At 42.8% G+C, this 25,961-nt stretch overlaps 1 protein-coding gene across 5 annotated transcripts in view; it reads right to left on the minus strand.

Moving 5' to 3' along the window:
• LYN (LYN proto-oncogene, Src family tyrosine kinase) overlaps positions 1–25,961 on the minus strand; it is a 105,294-nt gene that overhangs the window by 41,744 nt on the left and 37,589 nt on the right. For 2 of the 5 annotated variants that reach the window (XM_057734091.1, XM_057734090.1), the window contains exons 2-8: positions 15,288–15,424; positions 12,225–12,270; positions 11,299–11,404; positions 9,734–9,832; positions 9,508–9,611; positions 8,110–8,259; positions 6,663–6,815 (exon numbers count right to left, since the gene is read on the minus strand). In XM_057734091.1, coding sequence (XP_057590074.1) covers positions 6,663–6,815; positions 8,110–8,259; positions 9,508–9,611; positions 9,734–9,832; positions 11,299–11,404; positions 12,225–12,270; positions 15,288–15,419 — 790 coding nt within the window. In that variant the 5' untranslated portion in view covers positions 15,420–15,424. Of the gene's footprint in view, positions 1–6,662; positions 6,816–8,109; positions 8,260–9,507; positions 9,612–9,733; positions 9,833–11,298; positions 11,405–12,224; positions 12,271–15,287; positions 15,446–20,979; positions 21,033–25,961 lie in introns of those variants that run through there. The other 3 variants (XM_057734089.1, XM_057734093.1, XM_057734092.1) reach the window with 3 other exon arrangements.

Here is a 25,961-nt window from a genome sequence, read left to right on the forward strand (position 1 = left end):
GCACAGGATCCCAGATCGAAATTTTCTATTTTTTTTCCTTTTCTTTCTTTTCCTTCCTTGTTTCCTTCCTTCCCTCCCTCCCTTTCTTCTTTCCTTTCTTTAATACAAAACTAGAAGGAGAAAAGCACAATTAAAAAACAAACAACTTTCAATAGCAATATTCTGGCAGTGATACAATACCATACTTTTGCAAGATGTAAAGGCTACATGGGACCTCTCTGCATTATTTCTCTTATATATACGATAGCCTTGTTGAAACATAATTCATATACCATACCATTCTCCCATTTAAAGTATACAATTCATTGGGTTTTGTACATTCAGATTTGTGGAACCATCACCACAACCAATTACTGGAATATTTTCATGGCCCCCCAAAAATCCCAGTACCCACCAACAGTCATGTCCCCCCACCCCCCACCTGTGGCAACCACTCATCTACTCTGTCTCCACAGATTTGCCTGTTTCAGGCATTTCACATAAATGGAATTGTGTAATACGTGGTCCTTTGTGTCTGGTTTCTTTCCTTTATCATCATGTTTTCAAGGGTCATCCATGCTGTAACATGTATCAGGACTTTATTCTTTTTATTACCAAATAATATTCCATTGCATGGATACACCACATTTTGCTTATCCGTTCATCAACGGATGGACATTTGGGTTGGTTACACTCTTTGGCTGTTACCAATAATGCTCTTGGACTTCCTAGGTGGCGCAGTGGTTAAGAATCCGCCTGCCAATGCAAGGGACACGGGTTCGAGTCCTGGGCTGGGAAGATCCCACATGCTGCGGAGCAACTAAGCCCGTGGGCCACAACTACAGAGCCTGCGCTCTAGAGTCCGTGAACCACAACTATTGAGCCCATATGCCGCAACTATTGAAGCCCACGTGCCTAGAGCCTGTGCTCCACAACAAGAGAAGCCACTACAATGAGGAGCCCACACACCACAATGAAGAGTAGTCCCTGCTCGTGTGTGTAGCAACGAAGACCCAATGCAGCCAATAAATAAAATAAATAAGTAAATAAATAAATAAATAAATTTATAAAAAATAATGCTCTTATTTATGAACATCTGTGTATAAGTGTTTGTGTGAACAGATTTCTCACTTCTGTATTATTTCTAACAACTTCATGTGAACCTACAGTTATTTTAAAATTAAAATTTTAATTAAAAAAACAAAAAGAGAAAGCTTGTGTTAAGGGGGGAACCCTGGGTAATTTCTCCTCCTATTTCATAGCCTTTGCTCTAAGGTATCATACTATCTTCATAATAAAATTAAGTATTTAATAATAACAACACTTCTTAAATGCTATCAACTGTATTATGTGCTTACCCGCGTCTTCTTATTCAATTTTTATACCACCCCTACAGGCTAGATTCTATTCTAACCCCCATTTCAGGTGAGCCTCTGCTATCTCTCTCTTTTGAAGCATTATTAGCAAATCAAACATATAACCTGATTTTAAAAATGGGCAAAGGACTTAAATAGACATTTTCCAAAGAACATATATATACAAATCTCCAATAAACACATAAAAAGATGTTCAACGTTACTAATCATTAGGGAAATGCAAATCAAAACTGCAATGAGACATCACCTCACATCCACTAGGATGGCTACAAACAAACAAACCGAAAATTCACCAGAAAATGAGAAGCATTGGTGAAGATGTAGAGAAACTGGAGCCCTCGTGCACTGTTGGTGGAAATGTATATTGGTACAGCTGCTTTGGAAAACAGTATGGAGTTTCCTCAAAAAAGTAAGCCAAGAACTACCATTATTATGCAGCAATTCCACTCCTGGGTATGTACCTCCCAAAAATGGGAGCAAGGTCTCAAAGAGATACTTGCACACTCATGTTCGTGGCAGCATCAGTCACAAGGGCCAAAGTGTGGAAGCAGCCCCAGTGTCCATCAACGGATGAAGGACAAACAAAATCCATTGTTTATGAATTACCATATGGAATCTAGATTACTGTATAATTAATATTCAATAGACTATGATTCAGCCTTAAAAATGGGAGGAACTTCTTACGTAGGCCACAGTATGGAGGAACCTGGAGAACGTTATGCTAAATGAAATAAGCTGGTTGCACACACACACGAAGACAAATACTATGTGATTTCACTTATTTGAGGTCCTGAGAGCAGTCACTGACAGAAACAGAAAGCAGAGTGGTGGCTCTCAGGGCTGGGAGGAGTGGGAAAGGGGAGTTGTGTTGAACGAGGTTAGAGTCTCAGTTCTGCAAGATGAAAGTTCTGAAAATTGGTTTTAGTGTGAATGTCCACACCAGTACTGAACCATACACTTAAAAATGGCTATGGTGGTAAATTTTATGTTTGTGTATTTTAACCCACACATACACACAAACATGATCAACAAAGCTATCTATCCAAATGATGCATTTTCCCAAGATTTTTAGCCTCTTTCAAGCAGTCTAAATAAAAAGTAACAAGATTTTTAGCCTTTTTCAGACAGTCTAAATAAAGAGTAGCACTCTGGAGAGACCAATTACATCTCTTCCAAGGCCCCACTCTCCTCTCCTCTAAACCCCAGTTTCTCCCAGGCACTACCTAGGTACATGTTAAATAAAACTTCCCTAAAAAAAAAAGGGTCGACATTTAGCATGTGGTCCATGGGAAGCCCATGAATGGGAGAGGGTGGATGGGCAGGGGGGTTCAGCACATCTGGAACTGGAAGCAAAGCTCCATCCCAGAAAGAACCAATGTGCTTGAGCTCAGGTGACAATTTCAGCACAGGCCTGAGCTGCTGAAATTGGATCAGAGGCTCAGAACCGGGCTGAGAGCAGGTCTTCTCAGGCGTGGGCCCTCCCCTGCTGCCTTGCTCTGAGGGCCATGAGCTCACACCCTCGGCATCTTCCGACTGGACAAGCTGGGCTGGCAGATGGCACTGGTGGGCATCGCCGTTGTGGAGCGGGTAAAGAGCTTCCCACTCTACTTGTTGGTAGCCCTCGGGAAAGTTTTAAGGAAACACAAGAGGACTATCACAATCTCTTCCCCCTCAAACTGGTAACTTCCCAGACCACTTGTTCTGACCTCTTGGATGCAGACTGCACGCTGTTCAGTGCCTTTATCCCGCTTCACAGAGGAACAAACTTCCACACCACCACTCCATTTGCAGGGTTACTGTTTCAGAGCAGACAAGGACACCCCAGAAAGCTCCCTCTACTTCATCCTCAAGACAGATACGCAATTTCACTGCTGGCAAATACCCATAGGAAGGTCTAACTGGACTATTTATAGTTTGAACTCATGATTAAAATTGGGGGAAAATCCACTGAAATATAGCTTCTAGTGGCTATAGCCAAACAGGCTAAGATGCAAATAATAATAAAGATAGAGCACACACAGGGCCAGACTCTACAAGAATCTTTAGGTACATAATCTCATCCTTCCTTTCAGGAACTGATGAGATAGTTGTTTGCCCATTTTCCTGATGAGGAAACTGAGGCCAGGGAGGTCCAACTAACTTGTAGGTATCTTAGCAAGTGAGCGAGTCCAGGTCTCTGGGAGGCCAGAGTAGCTGGCTTCTTCCCCACCTTGAGTGACTCTGGGTGAGCTGCTTCCCTGGTTCTCAGTGCATCATTCATCGATGGTGACAATGACTCCTCTCTTCCAGCCCTACTGCTGTGAGTACGTGAGACAATGGATGAAAGTGCCCCTGGAATGTGTAGCTGGGACATTCTTTTCCCTTCTCCTCCCCCTCTACACTCATCTCCTCGCTCACATGCAGAGAGGAAGGATGGACTCGGAGACCTGGGGGGAGGTGAAACGTAATCCTGAATGTGTATTTCCCTGCCAATAAGCTGACTGAAGAGACAAGGCTGGAAACAGGAGGCGAGGGATGGAAGGCAGAGTCCTGGTTCCCGCACTGAGCTCATTCTTTGCTATGTTTGGGGGTTCAGATTTCTTAGAAAGTATGTTTCAGCTTTATTGGGTTATTAAAGTATTCTTACTTATTCCTCTTTCCCAAGCAAAACTTCTAAGAAATAATGGAGTTTATTGCTTTGATAATGATGATGGTGATACTGATGATGGTGGTGATGGGGAGGCTGGTCAGAGGACAGACGACTGCAGCTTTTAGAGAAGTCCTGGCCTCTAAGAGGGATGAGAATCCAAGTGAGCAAGTAATGCTAAAACCATCTGGGGAAAGCTCTTTTGGATATTTACACAATTGTAAAAAATCTCCCCACAGATTATTCATTAGTTACAACATGGAATTAAAATGTAATATTTATAATGGAAAAATCTGCTAGACCTCCTTAAAATCAAACATCGGCAATAATGGGACCAACCATCATTCTGTGCCCCGATGGACACGTGAAGACGCAGCATCCTTAGTACTTAGATGCTATTTGTTCCCAAGGGCATAACCTGGACCATGTCATGAGAAACATCAGAAAATCCAAATAAGGGACATTCTACAAAATGACTGACCTGTCATGAAAGATGGAGAAGGACTGTTCCAGACTCAAGGAGACTAAAGACACGTCAACTAAATGCAAACACACGATCCCAACAGCCACAGGGACATCATTGGGACAACGGGGGGGGATTCAGATGTAGACTCTACACCAGACGGTGTGGACCAATGTGGAACCTCCCAAATGTGATCACTGTGTGGTGTGAGACGATGGCCCTGCTCTTAGGAGACACCTGCGTAAGTATTTAGAGGTGAAGGTCATCACATCTGCAATTTACTCTCAAGTGGCTCCACAACAAAAAATACGTGTGTGTTTGTGTGTGTGTGTATAGAAACAATAAAGGAGTACAGCAAAATATTAACTGGTGAATCTAGGTGAAGAATATACAATGTTTATTATACCTGCCCCTATTCTGTGGATTTGGAAAAAAATATATTAGAAAATAAATGCAAACACCTCAAGGGGGGAAAAAAGGTGGCGACTTTTTAAAAAATGAGCAGATACCAGTTTGACAGTTCCTTAAAACGTTAAACACAGAATTGCCATGTGACCCAGCAATTTCACTCCTAGGAGGATATATATGCCCAAGAGAAATGAAAACATCTGTCCACATACTAATTTGCACACGAATGTCCAAAGAAGCATTATTCATCACAGCCCAAAGGTGGAAACACCCCAAATGTTCATCAACAGATAAAAAGATAAGCTGTGGTATATCCACACAATGGAATATTGTTCAACCATAAAGGAAGAAAGAAGTTTGGACACTGGCTGCAGCGAGGGTGAATCTTGAGAACACCGTGCTGAGTGAGATAAGGCAGACACAGAAGGACAAATGTCTGTGTGATTCCATGTCCGTAAGGTCCCCAGGGTATCACAGTCCTAGAGACTGGAAGTAGAATGGTATCCAGGGGCTGGGAGAGGGGATGGGGAGTGTCTGCTTCATGGGTCCAGTGTTTCCTTTTGAGTGATGGAAATATTTTGGTACCAGATAGAGCTGGGGGCTGCACAACAATGCAACTGTAGCGTCACTAAATTGTTCACTTTAAAATGATCGATCTTATGTTACATGAATTTTACTTTGATAAAAAAAAGGAGGGGAGCAAGGAGGGGGAGGAGGTAATAATTTGGGCCGCAGGGGTGGGAACAGAGACACACTTAGAGCAAGATCACGCCCCCAGATCTTCGGACCCGACTGGAAACAGAGTGCCAGGCACGCACGCAGACCCCAGTGAGCAGGTCAGGCTGTGTAATTGTGATTTACCCGAATTCTGTTATCATGTTCCCAAAGACTTACAGCGCAGTAAGAATTAATTATATGCTGAGGCATATTTAAACAACACTTTGGCTAAAGCACTGACAACAGGAGAACACGAGCAAAGCTCTGATCCCAGGGGCCGAGATTTTACAGGGAAAACTCTCCCTCGCAGACCCCTGGCTGGGGACATGAAGTGACCAGGTAGCGGCAGCAGGTTGAAGAGTCTAGCTTCTGCTGCGCTGGGGCTGGACAGGTGTTAAAAGCTGTCTGCCCCTTCTCTTTAGAAATCACGTTTGCTCTCACTCGCACAAAGCTGGCGTGGAAACCGTGATACAGTAAAACAAAAATAGTTTTAAATAATTCTTATTACAAAACAAAAAGGAATTCACACTCATTATAAAAGGTTGAGAAAGGACAGGTGGGCAAAAAGAATCCCCTGGAGAAAGGAACAGTTATTTTGGTGCATTTCTTGCCAGCCGGAGAAGGGAATATTTGGCTGTAAGAAACGACTCACTAAAGGTGGAATTGTGAGCATCTTTAGAAAGTTTCTTGGTGAGAAACTGCAATACTTGTGAGGCTTCCTATTAAGCCCACTAGTAAGGAAGGTCCTCACTCAAATGTATCTTTCCCTGAGATGCAAGCACTTTGCTGCACTTAACAAGTGCATCCAGAGAATCTGGTGATGAGAGAATCACGGAAGAGCAGACAGAACCACCAGCATAAACGTCCACTACCCCCTTCCTTATAAACATTCGATCCTAAAAGATAATTACTAAGTCACGAGGAACAGGAAGAGTCTCATCACGTGGATTGTGTAGGCTAGTTCTTGGCACCAGGTGGACAGAGGAAAACAAAAGCAGCGATGCTTCTGGGAAAACTGATAGAAATTAGCTGGAGCCCTTGTTTCTCCTGCCGTCACCTCCAGAAGGGACTCTGGCTGGAGTCACACACTCACCCATCCAGACTTCCCCGAACTGCCCGGCGCCGAGCCTCTTCACCAGCTTAATGGACTCTCGGGGGATCTCCCAGGCATCTTTGTCCCATGGTTTCTGTGGTTTGGGACTTATGCATGCCTTCTCCAACCTTCTGCACAAGCCATCTGACTGCTCTAATTTGAAAGAGAAAATAAACATGCAAAAAGTCACCCTTTGTATTTTACCAGTATCTACAGAGAAGTCTCAACTATGAGTCTTATCACTTCCAACTTGCCAAGGTCTATGAACCTAAAATGCTTATGGGGGTGTCTTCTGCATAATCATGACTTTCGAAATTCTTAAATGAAAGACAATTTAAGACAGACTGGATTTTATTTATTAGTATGCTAATCTATAAAAATAAAAACAACAAAATGAACAGATAAACAAAGGCTAAGTTGTCACACTTAATAGAATATAATTTTAATTACCGAGCCCATGTAAGCTCTTCAGCGCACAACGGTGGAAACTTGGTCGTGTCACCATGGGACCCCAGCCCCAGAACAGAGCCAGGGCTCCACAAGCACTCAACACACATGCCAGACGGATAAAGGGATGGGGGTACCAGAGAGGGAGGGAGGACTCCACAAAAGCTGAGGTACTTGCTCTCTCCATAGTTTGGGACCAAAGCAAAATTTATGTGTATTCCCTTAGAGCACGTTGATGAGATGAGCCGTAATAAGAGCTGCCACTACAACCGACCTCAAACACACAGGGAATGACCCTAAAGACTAGGCATGGGTTCAGCTTGGCAAGGCTGTAGAGCGAATTGGAGACAGAGGACCACTGACATGCCACTTCTAAATATTTTGGTGGTATTATTATTATTTCTGTTTTCTTTTACCAAGAGTATGTATTACTTTTACATGCACACAGATATGTACACACTGGGACACAGATCTACAAATCTGCATTCCTATTCCAGATGTTTAAAGCTGCACTGTAAAAATATGTACTATGTGAAAGTAACACCCAGTTTTCTCTATGTAATTCTGGAACATTAACTGTTAAACAACACAAACTATCTGGGAAGGACTGGGATAATTATTCACAAAGATCAAATCTGACTTGGAATGTACACTTATAGATTAATTTAGAACCAATTATAGAATATTATCCTTCAACTTTACCCAAAAGAAATATGATGCATAAAAATTTTATTTAACATAGTATTTGTAGTCCTGGCCACAGCAATCAGACAAGAAAAAGAAATAAAAGGAATCCAAATTGGAAAGGAAGAAGTAAAACCATCACTGTTTGCAGATGACATGATAGTATACATAGAAAATCCTAAAGATGTCACCAGAAACCTACTAGAGCCCATCAATGAATTCGATAAAGTTGTAGGATACAAAAAGTTTTAATATAAGTTTGACATTTATCATAATTGATGTATCTTTTCTTGTCTGACCTTGTGTTTTCACTTACTTTGGTAATGCTTAATCATATCACTGATACAAGGAAAAGTGATTCGTGGGGAGATGTAATAACCCCCATTGTCCAGACTTCTGATTTTGTAGTGCTTGATAACGTCACCGTGCACGGGGTCATAATCTCTGACAGACAGAGAGTAACTTCCTATGGGGGAAGAAGTACAAACACAGGTTACACTTATATTTTGTAACTGAGATTGGCATTATGGGGGAGGGGAGGACTGGGAGTGTGGGATTAGCAGAGGCAAACTAGAAAGCATAGGATGGATAAATAACAAGGTCCTAGCGTAGAGCACAGGGAACTATATTCCATATCCTGCGATAAACCATAATGGAAAAGAATGTATATATATATGTATAATGGAATCACTTCGCTGTACAGCAGAAATTAACATAACATTGTCAATCAACTATACCTCAGTAAAATATTTTTTAAAAGATTGGCATTATATACACCGTGGACACATTTTGCCATAAAAATATGCAAAATATAAACTGAGCATGTATATAGTGAATAATTTTAAAGTCCTATAAAAAGTCTACCTGATAAACAAAGCTAGTGTTTTGTTTGCCGTGAAGCTTACCAACACACTCTTTCTCTTCTTTGTGATGGGTTTTTAAAAAATTATTTTGCTGAACTGAAAAGTTATTTTGATTTTCCTTCTCTTAAAATTTCAAGTTTTACACTAAATAATAATTTAAGAGGCTCAGTAAACATAAAGCATGGTAAAAAATAGCCATAATTATGTCTGTTCGCAAAACTATTAATTTGAGCTTGTTATTTGTTATCAAAGTATAAAATTTTCACTGCCAGAACATAGTACAGGCATATCTCAGAGATATCCTGGGTTCAGTTTCAGACCATCTCAAGAAAGCAAATACCCTAATAAAGTAAATCACACAAACTTTTTGGTTTCCCAGTGCATAAAAAAGTTATCTTTACACTATACTGTAGTCTATTAAGTGTTCAAAGCACATGTCTAAAAAGCAACATACTTATTTTAATTTAAAAAACACTTTATTGCTAAAAATTGCTAATCATCTGATCCCTCACTGAGTCAAAATAGCAGCATCGAAGATCACAGATCACAAATATAATGATAATAATGAAGTGTGAAATACTGTGAGAATTGCCAAAATGTGACACAAACACAAAGTGAGCACACGCTGTTGGAAAAATGCTACCAATGGACTTGCTCGATGCAGGGTTGCCACAAATCTTCAATCTGTAAAAAAAACCGCAGTATCTACAAAGCACAATAAAGTGAAGCCCAATAAAATGAGGTCTGCCTGAAATTCGTTTTGTTTTTTTCTTTTCTTCAGAATTCTGGAATCGTTTCTAAGAATGATTTCCTAAACAGTGTTTTATAAGAGGCCTTATGTCACTTCCTACCTTTTAATGTTTCACTTTCTCTGATAAGAAAAGCTCCAGCGCTGTTCCCTGGTGCTAGGAGCTGCCTTTCTGCATCTTTCCTGGTTATATCCTTGAAAAACCACCTGAAAAGACATATTAACATTTCACAGGGGTTATAATCCAGGGAAGGAAAAAGACAAAGAATAAAAAAGAAATCCAATGTGACAAATAGGACCGTCCCAGACAACACCGGGTAAGGACTCACTCTTCCGTTTCCAAGGTGTTGACTTTGGCTACGTAGTTGCTGGGGATGAAGCCTTCTCTCTTCGTCGAAAGGGATTTCGCTTTCCACCATTCTCCATGCCTGGAATAGAAACACGCATCCAAAAGGGTTTGCATCCAATGACTCAAGAACTACAAGAGCAACTGTCTTCACGTGTTTGTCTTTGGAGGTGAAGGAGGGTGGGAAAGACCCTTGGAGCCCCACAATCCAGGGGGAAAAGTTCACTCTTCCTGCTAAAATATAAATACGTTTAGTGATGGAAGCAAAGGAAAAACAGCCTCACGACTGTGGGTCACCGTGCTCAGAGCTGCCAGACAGAGTTGGTGAAAACGGTTCCCACCTTGCAGAAGCAAAAAGTTCATATCTAAGAAATGCTTTAGGGTCCTTACAGAAGTGGGAGTCAAGGGAACGAAGGGCCATAGTTCCTACGTTATAAACTCCTTTGTTAAAACACCTCATTTCCATAGACAGATGCCATGGGAAAAAGAAATAGAACGCCATAAAATAATCCCAAGCAGGTAGAACTCATCACCACGCTCTCATCTGCGAGAGGCATGGAGCTGAGGAAGGGGCAGGGGCGGGAGGAATGGATGGGTGCCTTCGAGCCTCAGCTATGGCCCCCAGCAGATGCCCCCCCCCCCCAAGATGGGACACTTGTCTGCAAGACATGAAGGACAGTTGCAAGTAGCACTAGGCTGTGGTCCAAGCCACGCCTGTGCCATGTTTATATATATACACACACGTCATCCTCACATCAACCCTGTCGCAGAGGTATTGCTGTTCCCAGTTCATAAGCGAAGACACTGAAGTATAGAGCTGAAGTGACTTGTCAAGGTCACACAGCTAGCAGGTAGCAGGGCCAGGACTCGGCTCAAGTTCACACCCAGCCAGGAACTGACAACTGCTCTCAACATCTTATACTTAACAAGGGTCTCCCTCCTCCAACCAACCAAGGGTCTCCCGGTGGGCAGGCCAAGCAGATGCCGTATGCGAGATTACTAGAATTACTAGAGTTCTTATTCTCTGCACGGTGCTGAGCCCTGTGGTCTGAGCAGGGCCACAGGTCTGTGAGTCAGCCTGGAGGGCTCAAGGAAATGATGTCCAAGCATCTTCACAGAAGTGCTAAGTGCTGAGTAGGGGCTTTCCCAAGATGAGTACGGCTTCAGCACCACGCCCTGATGAGTCACACCCAGTTGGACCCATATACCCAGTCGGAATTTGAGTAAAACAACGGAACAAAAATGGCATTAAAATAACATGCAAACTCCACATAGACCCAAACCTCTTAAGGCGGCACTGCTGGATAAGGAAAGAAAATGGTGTCTGGCTTCAAAGGGAAAACCCTTGGGAAGTGCTCACAGCAAAGCCTAAGAGGAAAATCCCTCTGGCCCTGCTCCTTTGGGCAGCAAGGAGGCTGGGGTCCCCATGCCCACCCCCAGAGGGGCGTCTGCTGCGCTGTGCTGCTGGCGGCCAGGCCAGGGGGACAGGTCGCAGGACTCGGCGTCCGAGCCAAGGGACAGCAGACAGAGGGATGCCCGGGCACTTACTCCTCCAGGACTTTCATCTTCTCCCCTTTCTTGAAGGACAAGTCGTCCGGGTGGATGCCATCGTAGGGGTACAAGGCGACCACGATGTCTCCTTGCTCCTCTGGATCTGAAAACAAAGAATGCACGCGAAGACCTTTAGGAATTCACAGCAGAAACATGGTAACAGATCATCATGGGGCACAAAGGACGTGGTGAGGAGCTGGGGAGACAGGCAGCTGGGAAGAAGACCTGCTTCCTTCCCAGGGGGGCTTGGGGTCCATGTGGTCTGTGGTCAGGCACATACTGTACACACCAGTACAGTGTTTGTTACCTCAAATCATATAGACCTACCACCACAATGACTTCCAAATCTAGATTTAAGAAATGAGGCACCTGTGCTCAGACCAGCGTTATTTACAAAAGCTAACAGGAAGAAACAATCCAAACACACTGTGATGAATGGAAAAAAAAATGTGGTCTAGACACACAACAGAGCATTACTCAGCCTTAGAAAGGGAGAAAATCCTGACACGGGCTACAACCTGGATGAACCTTGAAGACGCTACGCTGAGTGACAAAAGCCAGCCACAAAAGGACAAATACTGTATGATTCTGCTTATGCAAGTCATCAAACTCATAGCGACAGAAAGCAGAATGGTGGGTACCAGGAGCTGGGAGGAAGGGGGATGGGAGTCCATGTTTGATGGGCACAGGCTTTCAGTTTGGGATGAGCGAAAGTTCTGAAGATGGAGGGAGGTGATGGCTGCACAGCAATGTGAAGGTATTTAACGCTACTGAACTGAAACCTTTAATGGTTAAGATGATAAATTATATGTTATGTGTATTTTTCCACAATAAATAAAATCAACAAAAACACCCGGGACACCTACTTTACAGAGGCTCTAACGGTAAAGAAAAGAAACTATCATGCTGCCGTGAAAACATACCTTTAGTCTGAAACCTCTGTCCTGGTAAAAGCTGAGAATCCGCAACCTATGAGAGAATATTTGTTAGAAAAATATACTTTTATGTTTAGCTTCTTACACTTACATTCATGTTATATGTTGCATCATTTTCCAACAGAAGCAAGTGGGGTTTAGATTTGTTAATTTATGAAGCCAGAAGGAAGAAGAGCACAGAGAAGCAGTGTCCCGACCTCCACGGCCCAGGGAATGGCTTTTCCTTCTCCAGCGGCCATGGGCTTGGAGGCAGGAAATGACCAGGGCTCTGGACAGGGGCTACAAGCTGCTGACCCAACCAGCACCCTCCCTCTGATTTGGTCCCAGAGCCCTAATATTATTGCGGGAGGCGATGTGCCCAGCTACATGGTGATGCTTCCCAGTTTTCCAGCCTTCTATGCAGATGGGAAGGAGCTGACCTGCAAGCAGGTCGTGTGGGGCTTTGGGGCCGGCTCTCCCATGCCCTGGCCCTAGAAGCAGATGACGGCTGGGATCTCAGCAGCCATGGACACCAGTCATCAGAGACAGCAAAGCAAAAGATGGAGAGGGGCTCTGGGGGTCCCCTGGTGCCCTGGTGACCTTGTGGAAGTGCCACCCAGCCCAGGACTGCTGATCTTCAGGTCTCTGAGACTTGTCTTTAAACCTGCAGTCAGGGCTTGGTCACTAGCAGCTGAGACCAAGCCCTAACAGATTCAGGTTTTCTGTGGCTGACCCCGGCTCCATTATGGGGACGGATGGCACCCCTGTTATTTCAGCTGGGAGGTGAATTATCAGGAAGGGTCTGGTGGCACAAAGACCACCTCAATCATCTTTTAAATCAAATCCCCTTTTCCCTCAGTGACCATGGGGAGGATATATAAGACCTCTTGAGCTTCTTTAAAGAAGGTACGGTCAGAGGCTTACACCCACAAATCATGTATCTCTTTGATTAAAGTGATTTAGTGGAACGGGGACCAAAACAGTCTGTATTAAAGTTTACATTTCTGATGAAAGTCAGCCCATAAAATCTCCAGGGGTTGGGGTGCAGGGTGGGGCAGGGTATTACACTTTTCTGGTATCAGAAAATCTTGGGTCCATATTATCCTTCAATACTGATTTCAAGAAGCTTTATACTGATTTTTAAACTCATTTACATTTGCATAATTAGGATGTATGATCAACTTTAAATGAGTTAGAGGAAACAATTAGAAGATAAGAAACTGATTAAATCATGTGAAAGCAGCAAGCCGATTTTCAAATGTCAAAGAGTCCTTAATTGACAAATATTTTTATAAGACAAAACACATATGTGGAACTCATCTCTCATCACCCTTTTTCTTTAAAATGTCTTTACCTTAGAGTGTTGTCGAATTTATATCAATTCAGCCTTGATGTCACGTTATAGTGCCTGTAATCATTCCAGGGGTGCGTTCTGGGCACCTCTGGCCAGAGTTGAGTGTCATCTATGGAATAAGGCCCAACTACCTGGTCTATAAACAAGGGCGTCTGTGACCCAGAAGCCACAAGTAAATGCTCCTGGGGTCAGGACGGGATGGAGAGATTCCAAACATGTTTACTACTTCTTTCTAACTTAACTTTTAACCTCCTTTACTCTTAATAAGAGGAAAAATGGTGCATAAGTTTGTACTGTTTTCCTTTGCTTTTCTGAATAAAGGACATCTTCTTTCATCACATTAAAAAAAATGGGGGATTTTAAAACATGTAAAATCTACAGCGCATGATACCAGAAAAAGCCAGATTCTTTTTATGAGAACTCTGAAGTCTATAATAAGAAAACTATTTGTGACTCCAATTCCTTGGGTATCATTTCATTTTCTATTAGTCATATTTCCATAGCATAATTCCACATCTATACCTATTTATGCAATGTATTTTTGAACATTATATTATATGTATTTATGATCACTAAATTATTAAAGTTATGAATAATCTTATACATTTTGAGTTTCTATATATAAAATTACAATGTTGATGTATCTGTCTAGAAACATCAAGTATGGTAATTAACATAACGTATTCACTCTTCATCTCCACTTCTTTTTAAGGAGGCCAACAGTGACTTGTCAATTCCAACAATGACGTGACTTTGACACATGTCACACCTGCAGGATAACGGGGAACGAGCGGAAGAGGGCTGGCAGAGGGCGTGACAACAATAATATACTTCTAAGAATGCCAAGGCATTAAAAAACATGTCAGGTTAGAGAAACTATGACAATTTTTAATGAAGGCATTTGGGCCAATGTGGAATAAGCTGCTTCCACCTTAGATGCTGAGGCATTCCATAAAAACCAGGCAATGGGAGATGTACACACATTTAGTGAATGAATAGATGGGAAGTATATAAAATCTGAAATAAAGAGCATTGAAGGTTGTAATTATCCAAAGCTCTGTTCCTCTCTTCCATGAAATGTGACATTAGTTCTTCCTCTGCCAAGCATTTGTCAAATACATCAAACGGCACGTCACTCACACAAAAACCCTGGTACAGATATGTGTCGAAGGTTACAAGGCAGAATTAGCTATGCTTTTTTTTTTTTAATCTTTTAATTCTCTGTAATAAGTCATGACAACTTCAGTGTTTGCACTATTCTGAATTAACTGAAGGACAACAAAACAAGATAAAGTATGAGACACCAAAGGACATGTCAGCACCTAGTTTGGCTTCCGACTTGAACCCAGCATTTTCTTCTGCCTCCACACGACTGCACAAATCTCACTATCTGTCCTAAGTCACACCAGCTCAGATACACATCTTTATATATAAAGAATGGGTCTTCACACAACTGACAGGAAAGGGGATTATCTCCACACATAAGAAGGTGACCAGAGGCCCCTTTATTGTACATTAAGTGGTCTGGTTATCCTGCAAATATTTATAAGCTCTTTAAAGGATTAAGTTACAAAGCATATCAAAGATTATTTGAGGCCCAAGTAACTGACATGATTTTTTTTTTTTTTTGCATGCATATGGTACAGATCTGATGTTTCAATTACGCAGCCATGCTTTGATCCTGCTGCGGGAGCACTCCCCTCAGACTATCTACTTACTGGCCTTTGCTGTTTATTGGACGTTGGATCTCTCACATAAATAGTTCGGTCAGTATTACGTACTGGTTGAGTCTTCAAATCTACTCCATCGTCATTCAGATTGTCTTTCCTTTTTGATTTTATACATCCCATAGTTCCTGTTGGAATATAAAAGCAATGGCATTGTTTTACCATTCTAGAACTGGCCTCAAGCCACGGACAGCTCTCCATTAACGAAGAGTTAAAAAAAATATGCTTTTCTTCTTCATTGCAGATGATTTAACAAACTCAAAGGTGGATACTGTTCGCACACTGGCTGCTTCTTCATACATTCGTTCATTCATTCAACAGCTAGTTACTGAGCATCAGTTTTATGTCAGCAAGATAGAATTCTAAAGACACTCATATTCTTGTGGCAAAAATGGGTGAATCAAAATCACAACGCAATGTGGCAAGTCAGCGATAAAGGATGCATAGGACACAGGAAAGGACATCGCACTCAGGCAAGAGGAAGAGGATGTGGACAGGGGAAGCGTCCTGAAGGAAATGCTCTGTGAGTCAAAATGGGAGCGATGTCAGCCAGGTGACAAAGTCAACACAGGGATTCCAGGAAGAAGGAACTTCGCATGCAAAGTACTGGCCCTGAGATAACAAGGCTGCTTTAGGGAACTAGGTCAAGCTGACCCCTTCTGGGAACATGTAGAAACATCCAGCGGATGGGCTGGAGAGGGCAGCGCAGCTGAAGGCAAATGTCACTGTGCAAGGTGAAGTGGGGGGAGGGGCCTGGGGTTCAAAGGCGTGCATGCTTACGTGCCAGAAAGAAGGCGTAGACTCTGGCTCCAAATGAACGTGGCTTGGGGCCTGAGGACGTGATGGTGGCCTTCGCCAGGACTTGGAGATTAGAGTGGAGACACAGGTATGGAGGAAAGACGTTTGTAGGAACATCTAAACGGTCACGTGCAGTAGGCTTCCCAGTGAGACTTGTGAGTGTGGAACCCAGGACAGACGTCGGAGCCAGAGGCACCAAGGGTGCCATCGGCAAGCCTAGAGCTTCAGGGAAGAACTGCCGACAAGAGGAGCTTGTGCACGACCAGGCAGATCGAACCACCCTCCTAAATGAGAAACTCTGATTCCTCTATTCCGTTAATACTAGGATGTGTAAAGCGCCACCCAAAGGACTCTGGGGACCCGAAAGATGATTTTAAGACTGAAATTGCATATGAATATTGCCTTACAGTACAGCCTTATAGTCAAATTCACTCATTAAAAACAAAACAAAATCTGTTATGAGCTCCATTAGAAGGTCCTAGAGGGCAGTGTTCCCAAACCTGAAGGCACACCAGAATCATCTAGGCTCACAAAACAGATTCCCTGGACACAGTCCAGGAAGTTCTCCTGGGGCCTGGTGGGGGGTGGAGGTGCTCCCCAGTGATCCAGTGATCTGTGTCATTCTGAAACTGCCAAAGGGGACCCCTGACTAGAACTTTAGAGGACAAGAGATGGTTTCACGTGGGGAAGGCGGGTGGTGCCCCAGCTCCTCCTGCCTTTGGTCCTGCAGGCTTCCAGGGGGTCTGAGACCTTCACCTTGTTTATCATTTCATTGGTTGACTAGGAAGCCTCTAAGGACAGTCACACCTCTTTCTGAAACTAGCGAGCTGTAGTTCCCAAAATAAAGGGGAAGCAAGTGCTTCTTTGACTCAAAACAGCACAGTTGTTTTTTTTTTTTTTTTTTCATTTGCTAAAGTCTCTGAAATGGAGATGGGTTTTCTAGTTGATTTGTAAATAAACAGGGGAGTTCTTTTTTGACCAGCCCCACCTCCACCCTCCACAAACCTATGTTTAACTCATCCGCATCGAAACGGTGATGCATGAAGGAGGGAATGCGGTAGCAGAAAAACACGGACCCCCGATTGCGCCCTGAGCTGCGAGGGGAGGAGCTCGGCGGGTCCCCAGGATGCACCCGCGCCCAGCCCCGCGATGGGGCTGCGGGTAGACACCCCCCGCCCCACTTCGCCAGCTCTGTCACTCTCCAGCTGTCTTTTTTCCAGATCTGGACCCAAATGTTACCTCCCCAACAAGTCTTCCTAACCACCCACTGAAAAGGTCACCCTCTGCCCACTCCTCACGCTTTACACGCTCCTGTTTCTGATGAAGACTGACATTCCTTTACATGTGGGTTTATTTAAGGTCAGCTCCCCAGCTGAACCGAAGCAGACGGGCTGGGCTCCCAGCCTGCTTCTTCCCTGCAAGGTGCCTGCTCAGAGCAGGTGCTCGAGAGGGTTCGCGGAAAGAATGGAAGGACCAAGCGCTCTGGTTGCTGCACTCGGGGCTTCCAATATGCTCATTTCGACCGCTCCTGCGCAAGGTGGGCAAGGAAAGGGAAAGGAGACGCCCCCGCCCCAGCCGCTGTTGTTTTATTAGGCACAGAGACCTCTAGAACTTTCTAGCTTATAGGAAACACAGAAGTTAGAGGAACAAAATGATCAAATACATGATGTGCCCAAAGCTGGGCACTTCAGAAAGAACAGGGGAGGGGAAAGGGCAGAACTCTACCTTGAGTGAGATTTGAATGAATGGGGGGGAGGGCGCTGGGGGAGGACACGTGGCTGGATCACTGGGGAAATCTGAATATGTGTGCATGTGATCCTGGGCAACTGTACGTTTTACAGGCGTGATGATGGTACTGCAGTCACGCGGAAGGTCCACATCTGAGGAGATGCGCGCCAAGCGGGTACCAGCACAGGCTCAGGGTATCTGTAACTTTCATCATTTCCACCAAAATGAAAAAGAGAAAGGGGGGACGGGGGAGACAAGAGGAGGGCACAAATGTGGCAAAATGGTAAAAAATTCGTGAATCTAAGTGAGGATATTCTTTTTATTTCTGTAGATTTGAAAATTTCAAAGTAAAGAGTGGGATAAGGGAGAAAATAGGAGGATAGTATGAACAACTTTATTCGAAAAAAAATTTTTTTCAAGATATTAGGAACCCCTGTGGTGTGTACGTGTGCACTCACATTTGTGTGTGAAGGCAGGAGATGAGATTAGAAAAGCACTTTGTTGTGGGTGTCAGTTATACGGTCACCCAAACCACCGAAGGGGTGACGGCCATTGTCCGAGGGCAGTGGACGTGGGAAGGAAGACAGAGAACGAAAATAAAAGCAGGTGGATGTGTGAGGGGGTGGTATAATCTGCAGATTACCATTTATTTATGCTTACTTCGTGATTTCCCCTCCCCCATCACACGGCTAACTGAGAACCAAATGTACGTACTGTAGAGGAAGACCCTAACCCACTAGCGCTGAGCTTTGGGTTAGGGTCCCTGCGGTTCAAACACTCCAGCAAGAAAGCTCAGAAAGCCTCTTGTGTCAGGGGATAAAGAACACCAGCTCATACCAGGTCCTCAATTCTTTTCGCTGTACCAGAGAAGCACAAAACATAATGCACCCCCAACAAAAACTGAGAGCATGGTTACAAGTTTGCGAGTGACAGGAGCTGTGCTTTACAATGATTCACACTTGGTATTTTTCAATTAAACATTTGTAATTTTCTGAGCATCTCATTTAATCCCTGAAGAAACCCCATGACCCAGGTATAATCAACCCCACTTTACAGAGGAGTAAACTGAGGCTTGGAGAGATTAAATAACTGGCCCAAAGCCATCGCACAAGTGAATGGTGGACTCACACAGCTTTACCCTAAAGTCTGTGTTTTTTTTTTCATTACCATGTTGCCAAACAATGGCTATTTTGAAACATGCATTTTATCTCCTTACTAATGATGCTAAAGAGATTGTTTTTATCGCCTGTTTTTTTCTCAAAAGGATTTGAAGTGCTTTTACAAAAAGTGAGTTTAATAAAATGGAAACAGAAAAGTCGAGGCAAGGGAAAGAGGATGATGCAATGGTGGAACCCGGTGGCTTCCTGGCAGGAAGAGCCAGAGGGAAGCCTGCGTCATAGCGCTTTCACCAGGGAAAGAGGAAGCTGACTGGTCCTCCCTGGACAGGGAGACCCGGGCACGGGAATTCTACAGTTTCATGTGATGGGCTTTACATAAAGTGCTGTGGATGATGTAGACGGCAATGTCTGCGATTTTTGTTGTTGTTGTTGTTTAACAGTAAATGAAGGCACATTTCACATGTGGAGACTTTGAGTTAATCATAATACCGGAGGGTCTGACGTGCAAATACAACCCTGGGATGTTCACACAGAAACTCAAGTAGGTGGTCTAGTGAGACACAGACAGTGGGCAATCGCCCGTCACAGTCACAAAGGGAAGGTGAATGAATGTTCATGTTGGTATTATTCACATTACAGACAGAGACAAGGTGTCCATCAGTAGGGGAAAAGCCCATTAAATGGGGCCAAACTGACATATTATGACAGTGAAGTGGGTTAAAAAGAAAGATTTGTATAATTTTGTATAATCTTGACCACCAGTCATTATTGATTGAAAAAAATTCATGTATATCAATCAATTTATATAACCAATCAGTATATACATATATACACAGACACACACACACACACCCATATATATTTAATGTCCACAGAAAAAGTCTGAAAGGATACCCACTATCATGCTGGTTGAGTTCTAAAGTCCACACGTAAGGTGCATGATCGCATACAGAAATTTTCTCTTAAAAATTCCTAAGGAAGACACCTCAATTTGCAAAATATCTTGGTGTAAAGGACTGCGGACTTGGATTGCTAAACTCAAATTCTGGGTGCCTCGGTTATTAACTGTGTGATCCTGGGCATGTGGCCTAACCTCTCCGTGCTTCAGTTTCCTTCCGAAAAAATGGCGATACCTTCATCGAGCTCCTTAGGTTGTTATGAGGATTCGATGCGTTACATCAGTTATTTGTGAAGTGTTCAGACGTATACTTAAAGCAGCACACGGTAAGAGCTGGACACATCTTTGTTAAATGCAAATAAATGTGGTACAAGTGCCAGTTTTCCCTCCAACATTGGAAGAGAAACCATCTCATAATGAGAAGCACAAGGAAACCCCACCTCACCCCAAAGAGGGAACAGCAGAAGCACACCTCCCATCTCAGCCTCAGGCTGTCCCATGGGCCACTTACACTGTCTAAATGGACCTTTTCTCCCTCTCTCCCACTCTCCTCTGTTGGGCAAGGCACCCTCTAGTCCTTGTCCCTCTGCTGACCACTCTTACAACAGGATGACCTGAATGTCAATGTGTGTCTACTCTGTGACTAAGGAAGAAGGGAAGGTAAAGTGCAATGAAAGAGGTTCCTGGGTTTGGATTTGTATAATATACATTTGGGGTAATATTTTGTTTTTCATCATAAATTTCACAAGTTTAAAAAATATTCCATCATGTCTATTTCAACCTGAAGTCTATAAAAATTCACCTCCCTCTCAGCTACAGAAAGATTTAAAAGTCACCAATTTCTCATATTCTGAGAGCTTAAAGAAATCGAAAAAGGAAACTGGATGCCACTTCCCCCTATAAAATCTGAATCCACGTTTTAAGAGCTATTTCACACAATCCTAGAGATCTTAAAATTTTAAAACAAAGGTACTAGTGTTTAACCCTTGAGAACCTAAATTTCTTGCCTTTACGAAGTGCTACAAAAGAAACTGTTTTTGCATTTTTTTTACAAAGCATTTTGTTTTTATGACGACTGATGCATTTTCTGCCTTTATCCCAGAAGCCAAAAAGAAACTAAAAACATTTTTTTCCACTTTACCGCAACTTCCCAAGCCAAATGCATGCATCTGCATCGCGTTTTCCCAGAAGCAAGCGAATGACTCATCCAGAGCTCTGAAGTCGCCCTCCTGTCGCTACTCTTCTCTTGCCTGACCTTGCAGCATCAAGTGGCCGTTCTGGAGTCACCAGAAACATCTCTAGGGTTGGAGACAGCGTGTGGGAGGGAAAAGAAGGATGTGGAATTGCCTGCTGTGTGTCTGGCACAGCGCAGAACAGGACGACACCCCAAGAGATGGCCCTGTGCCCAGTGATCAAAGGTCCCCGTCAAAGTGGACCTTGGCCCATTGGCCTGGAAGCTGCACTTCTATCCACCCAAGTCCTCCTGCCTGACTGTGGAGGGAGCACACCTCCAAAAGAGATTTCTGAGTTACGGAGCCTAGAAAGAGAAAGGAAGCCCCAAGGACATGGAGATGGGTAGTGAGGATTCCAGACAAAAGTGGTCTTGAGCTTCAGAAGCAGGTTGAGTTTGGTTCAAGGGTCATTCACAGGGACTTGTCCTAAAACAATTCTCATCCATGCAGGTTGCTACCGGTTACGTAACGCAAGGGGTGTACTTTGCCCAAACAAAAACCTTTTAGACACCCTCTGATTGCTTTCCTTCTTACTTCACTTTCAAGGATGAGACTTCAGAGGCTTTTTTAGAGAAGCAAAGTCCACAGAGGAGTTGCGATATTTTCGCCAAACCACTTATCAGAGAGAAAGGGGGTCAGAAAAGCCTCACGGGTGTCCTCGGGAGGGCAGAAGAGGAGAGAGTGCCAGAACGCACTCCATGACCAATGCCATCAGTTCCAACTTAAGTAGCTGTCTTTTCTTTTGTCAATTTTCCTAAATTCCTTTTGCAAGAGAGAAAATTGAAAACGGTATAGCCAGACTCCCGTTACTTAGGCAACTATGGTTTTTGTTCCTTATACACCATGGTAATCATTTTCATACATTCTTGATATTTTTCCTCAATACAATCACCCAGAAAGTCACTGTCGACAGAGTTGGAAAGCTAGTGACCCAGGTCCACCTGGCTCCAGGGCCTGGCTTTCCTACTCCACCAGCCTCTACTATAAAGCCCTCCCCAAGGCCTAGACACCTTATGAAACAGGAACAGGGTCTTGGGGCAACTACGTCAATGTCATTTTGGTACTCGGCAACCCCCACCTCCCGGTTTTCCTCTAGGTTTCAGATCAAGAGCAAGACTTCGATGACGTGGCCAACAGAGCGGCTCCTGTGGTATGAATGTCACCTCCAGTCTGTGACTAAGGTTGAGCCATCGGACTCCCCCTTGAAGGAAGGGAGATGTGATTGAAAAGAAGTACTTTTGGATTTACAAGAAGTGAGACAGAGGAGCCTGAAGAGGTGGGCACTGGGAAGACTAGGACTGGGAAAGAATCAGTGTCCCAGGGGCCTGCCATCCCCAGCCACTCTTTTTCTTTAACTGAGCATCTCTTGCTTTCCTGCTTCTATGTCATTTCTTTTAATTTAATTAATTTTTATGGCAGTATAGTTGGTTTACAATGTTGTGTTACCTTCTGCTGTACAACAAAGTGAATCAGTTATATGTATACATATAACCACTCTTTCTTAGATTCTTTTCTCACGTAGGTCATTACAGAGTATTGAGCAGAGTTCCCTGTGCTGTACAGTAGGTCCTTATTAGTTGTCTATTTTATACATAGTAGTGTGTATATGTCAGTTCCAATCTCCTAATTTATCCTCCCCTCCTCTTACCCCCGGTAACTGTAAGTTTGTTTTCTATATAGGAAACATCCACTTTTTCTATTAAGAACCAACTGGGTGGGGGTGGGGTGGGAAGTGGCTTCGAGAATATCTCGATGGTTACAGATCCCCTCCCTGCTTTGTGTCTCCCACGTGGTGGACCACAAAGGGAAGGGGGTGTCAAGACAAGGCTCTCCTCACTCAGCCTGTTGAAGGTTTGAAGGGGACCCATGCATTTCCTAGTGTCCTAATGTGATCCATTTGCTCTGGGTGGGGGATGTTGGTATAACATTCCCCCCAGTCAGCAGTGCTGGTCCCATCAGCAGGCACACCAAGAACCTGCACACCAAGGAAAGAGTCTATGGCTTCTTTCTCCCCAAATAACACAAGAGAACCCTGCATCTGCCTACATCTTGGAAAGGAGCAGAAGGCACGTGAAGGGCTAAGCTCTTATCTTAAAGGAATAGAGTCGTGATGGAAAAGAGACTATTTCAAATGGAAAATATTTGAACCCAGTTGGCAAACTTAAGGCCATTTTCCCACCTGCTGCTACTCAGAGCACTGGAGAGAGAAGAGTTAGACAACATGAAGCTTCCTCCCTTCCTTTCTCCCTTCCTTCCTTTCTTTCCTTCTTTTCTTTTTCACAGCTGAATTGCAGTGAAAATTACACAACTGAGTTGCAGTGTGTAAAATCTGTAAGCCTGCTACACACAAGATGCAGTAGATTCTGGAATTAGATAGTGGTGATGGTTTTACAACTTGTGAATATACTAAAACCCACTGAATTGTACACCTTAAAAGGGTGAATTGATGGTATGTGAAGTGTATCAATAAAAAATTAATTAAAAAAAAGTCCCCTCACCCCAAATGAGAGATCCAGTGTAACATAACTGACTTCCTCTTTATTAACTTTTCTTTATGCCTTTGTGATCAAAATCTGATACATTTTTAAGATATTTGTTTGTTTATTTATTTATTTAGGCAGTGCTGGGTCTTAGCTGCGGCATGAGCGGTCCTCATTGAAGCCTTAGTTGTAGCTCGTGGGCTCCTTAGTTGTGGCATGTGGATTCTTAGTTGCTCCGTGGCATGTGGGATCTTAGTTCCCAGAACAGGGATCAAATCCGGGCCCCCTGAATTGGGAGCAGGGAGTCTTACCCACTGGACCACCAGGGAAGTCCCAAAATCTGATACATTTTAATTTACCTGGTGCTTGCTGATGTCTTTATCTGGTTTGAAGCCACTTCTTTATTATGTGCTTTAAGACAAACACAGCTGCAGGAAGACCCAGGGGTTAAGAGTGAACAATAACATGAAAATATAAAGCATAAAAATGTTAAAGCTAACCTGACACGGAGATATTTTGAAATAATGCATAAAGACAGCAAATTGACTGCGTTTATTGGAACTTTAATAAGCCAGTACAATTGTAATCACTACTTTTATTAGAGTGAGTCCAGGAAAGAAGTACAAGACAATTTCAGAGGTAGATGAGGTTCAAACACCTGGAGGTTTGGCATGCAGCACAGAGAAAGTAGAAGAGTAACTTGGCTCTTGCCTGGAGGGGAGGGCTGAGAGGTCACGAGAGGAGCAGGGAAGTTAGGAGTCAGGACGCCTGGCTGCAGGAGCCAGCCTGGATGGTCCTATAATTATGGACAAACCCACTCCTCACTCAATGACGTGAAATTGCTGGGCTTGGCAGGAGAGAGTAACTGATATAGTCCTCACCTTGACAACACCAGCCAAGGTCCTTTTAAAATGTATCCACTTTTCAACATAACATCCCCACCTCCAGCAATAAGAGATTTCTAAGAAAAGAAAAGAACTGGGCAGTTACACAAAGCTCTGTAGAAAAGGATTTTTATTGTGAGACTGTTTGTAATACCATCCAATTAGAAATAGACTTGTTTGACATGGAAACAGCCTAAATGTCCACCAGCAGATGAATGCATAAAGAGGATGTGGTACATGTATACAATGGAATATTACTCAGCCATAAAAAAGAATGAAATAATGCCATTTACAGCAACATGGATGCAACCAGAGATTATCATACTTAGTGAAGTAAGTCAGACAGCGAAAGACAAATATCATATATCACTTACATGTGGAACCTTAAAAAATGCTACAAATGAACTTACTTACAAAACAGAAACAGACTCACAGATTTAGAAAGCATACTTATGATTACCCAAGGGGAAAGGTTGCAGGGAGATAAATTAGAAGTTTGGGATTAACATATACATAGTACTATATGTAAAATAGATAATCAACAAGGACCTACTAATATAGCACAGGGAACTACAAAATATTTTGTAATAACCTATAATGGAAGAGAATGTAAAAAAAGAATGTGCGTGTGTGTATAAAACAGAATCACTTTGCTGTACACCCAAAACTAACACAAAATTGTAAATCAACTATACTTCAATTTAAAAAAATAAATTAAAAAAAAAAGAAAAAAGAAATGGACTTGTTTGCCAAATAATAGATCCTTGGTTAAATAAATGTAGACTAGTTCTTGAAACTCAAAACATCCAAAAACAGTTCTCTGAGGATTTCCATTTTGCAAGATGGTCAATTTACCAAAATTTGTATCTTTTAACTATCTGTGAGGTGTACATAATTTCATATTTGATGGGATGTTTTAACAGCTTAAGTTTACTGATGGTTTGTGTTAGAGTAGTTTTAGCTTACAGGTATAACAATTCTTATCAAATGTAATTCTTCTAAAAGCTTTTGAAGATTTCTATGATGCTTTTTTAAGGAATGCTCTATTTTTAGAAACTAAGGATTGTTGAGTCTTCTTAGAACTATATTAGCCTTAGTTACTAGTAATTATCCGCCTAATTATTAAGAATAATTATGAGATAATTGGAGAAATTTGATCGTTTACGGAACATTTGATGACGATAAGGAATTATCATTTTATGTTTAATAATGGTATTAAATTTATGTTGAAAACATGCTTCTTTATCTTTTAGAGATTAAAATCAAAATATTTATGGATGTAATTTTAGAAACAGTAGTTAATACCTTAAGTGTCATATGAGATATGGCTGTTTCGTAGTTTCCTACTTCATTTCTTAACTTTATCTCTCTTTACATTTTTAGGATTTTTCGGCTAGTTTCTTCAACCCTAGTGACATGTTTTTTGTTACACTGAGGCTCAAGTCTTCTGCTTCTTTCTAGAAATTCCTCTACACACCTTCACTTCCCTTCCACATCTCAAGACTCTTCTATCCTTTCATATCAAAT

This window comes from Hippopotamus amphibius, chromosome 5 (assembly GCF_030028045.1).
Source record: "Hippopotamus amphibius kiboko isolate mHipAmp2 chromosome 5, mHipAmp2.hap2, whole genome shotgun sequence".
Taxonomy (NCBI): domain Eukaryota; kingdom Metazoa; phylum Chordata; class Mammalia; order Artiodactyla; family Hippopotamidae; genus Hippopotamus; species Hippopotamus amphibius.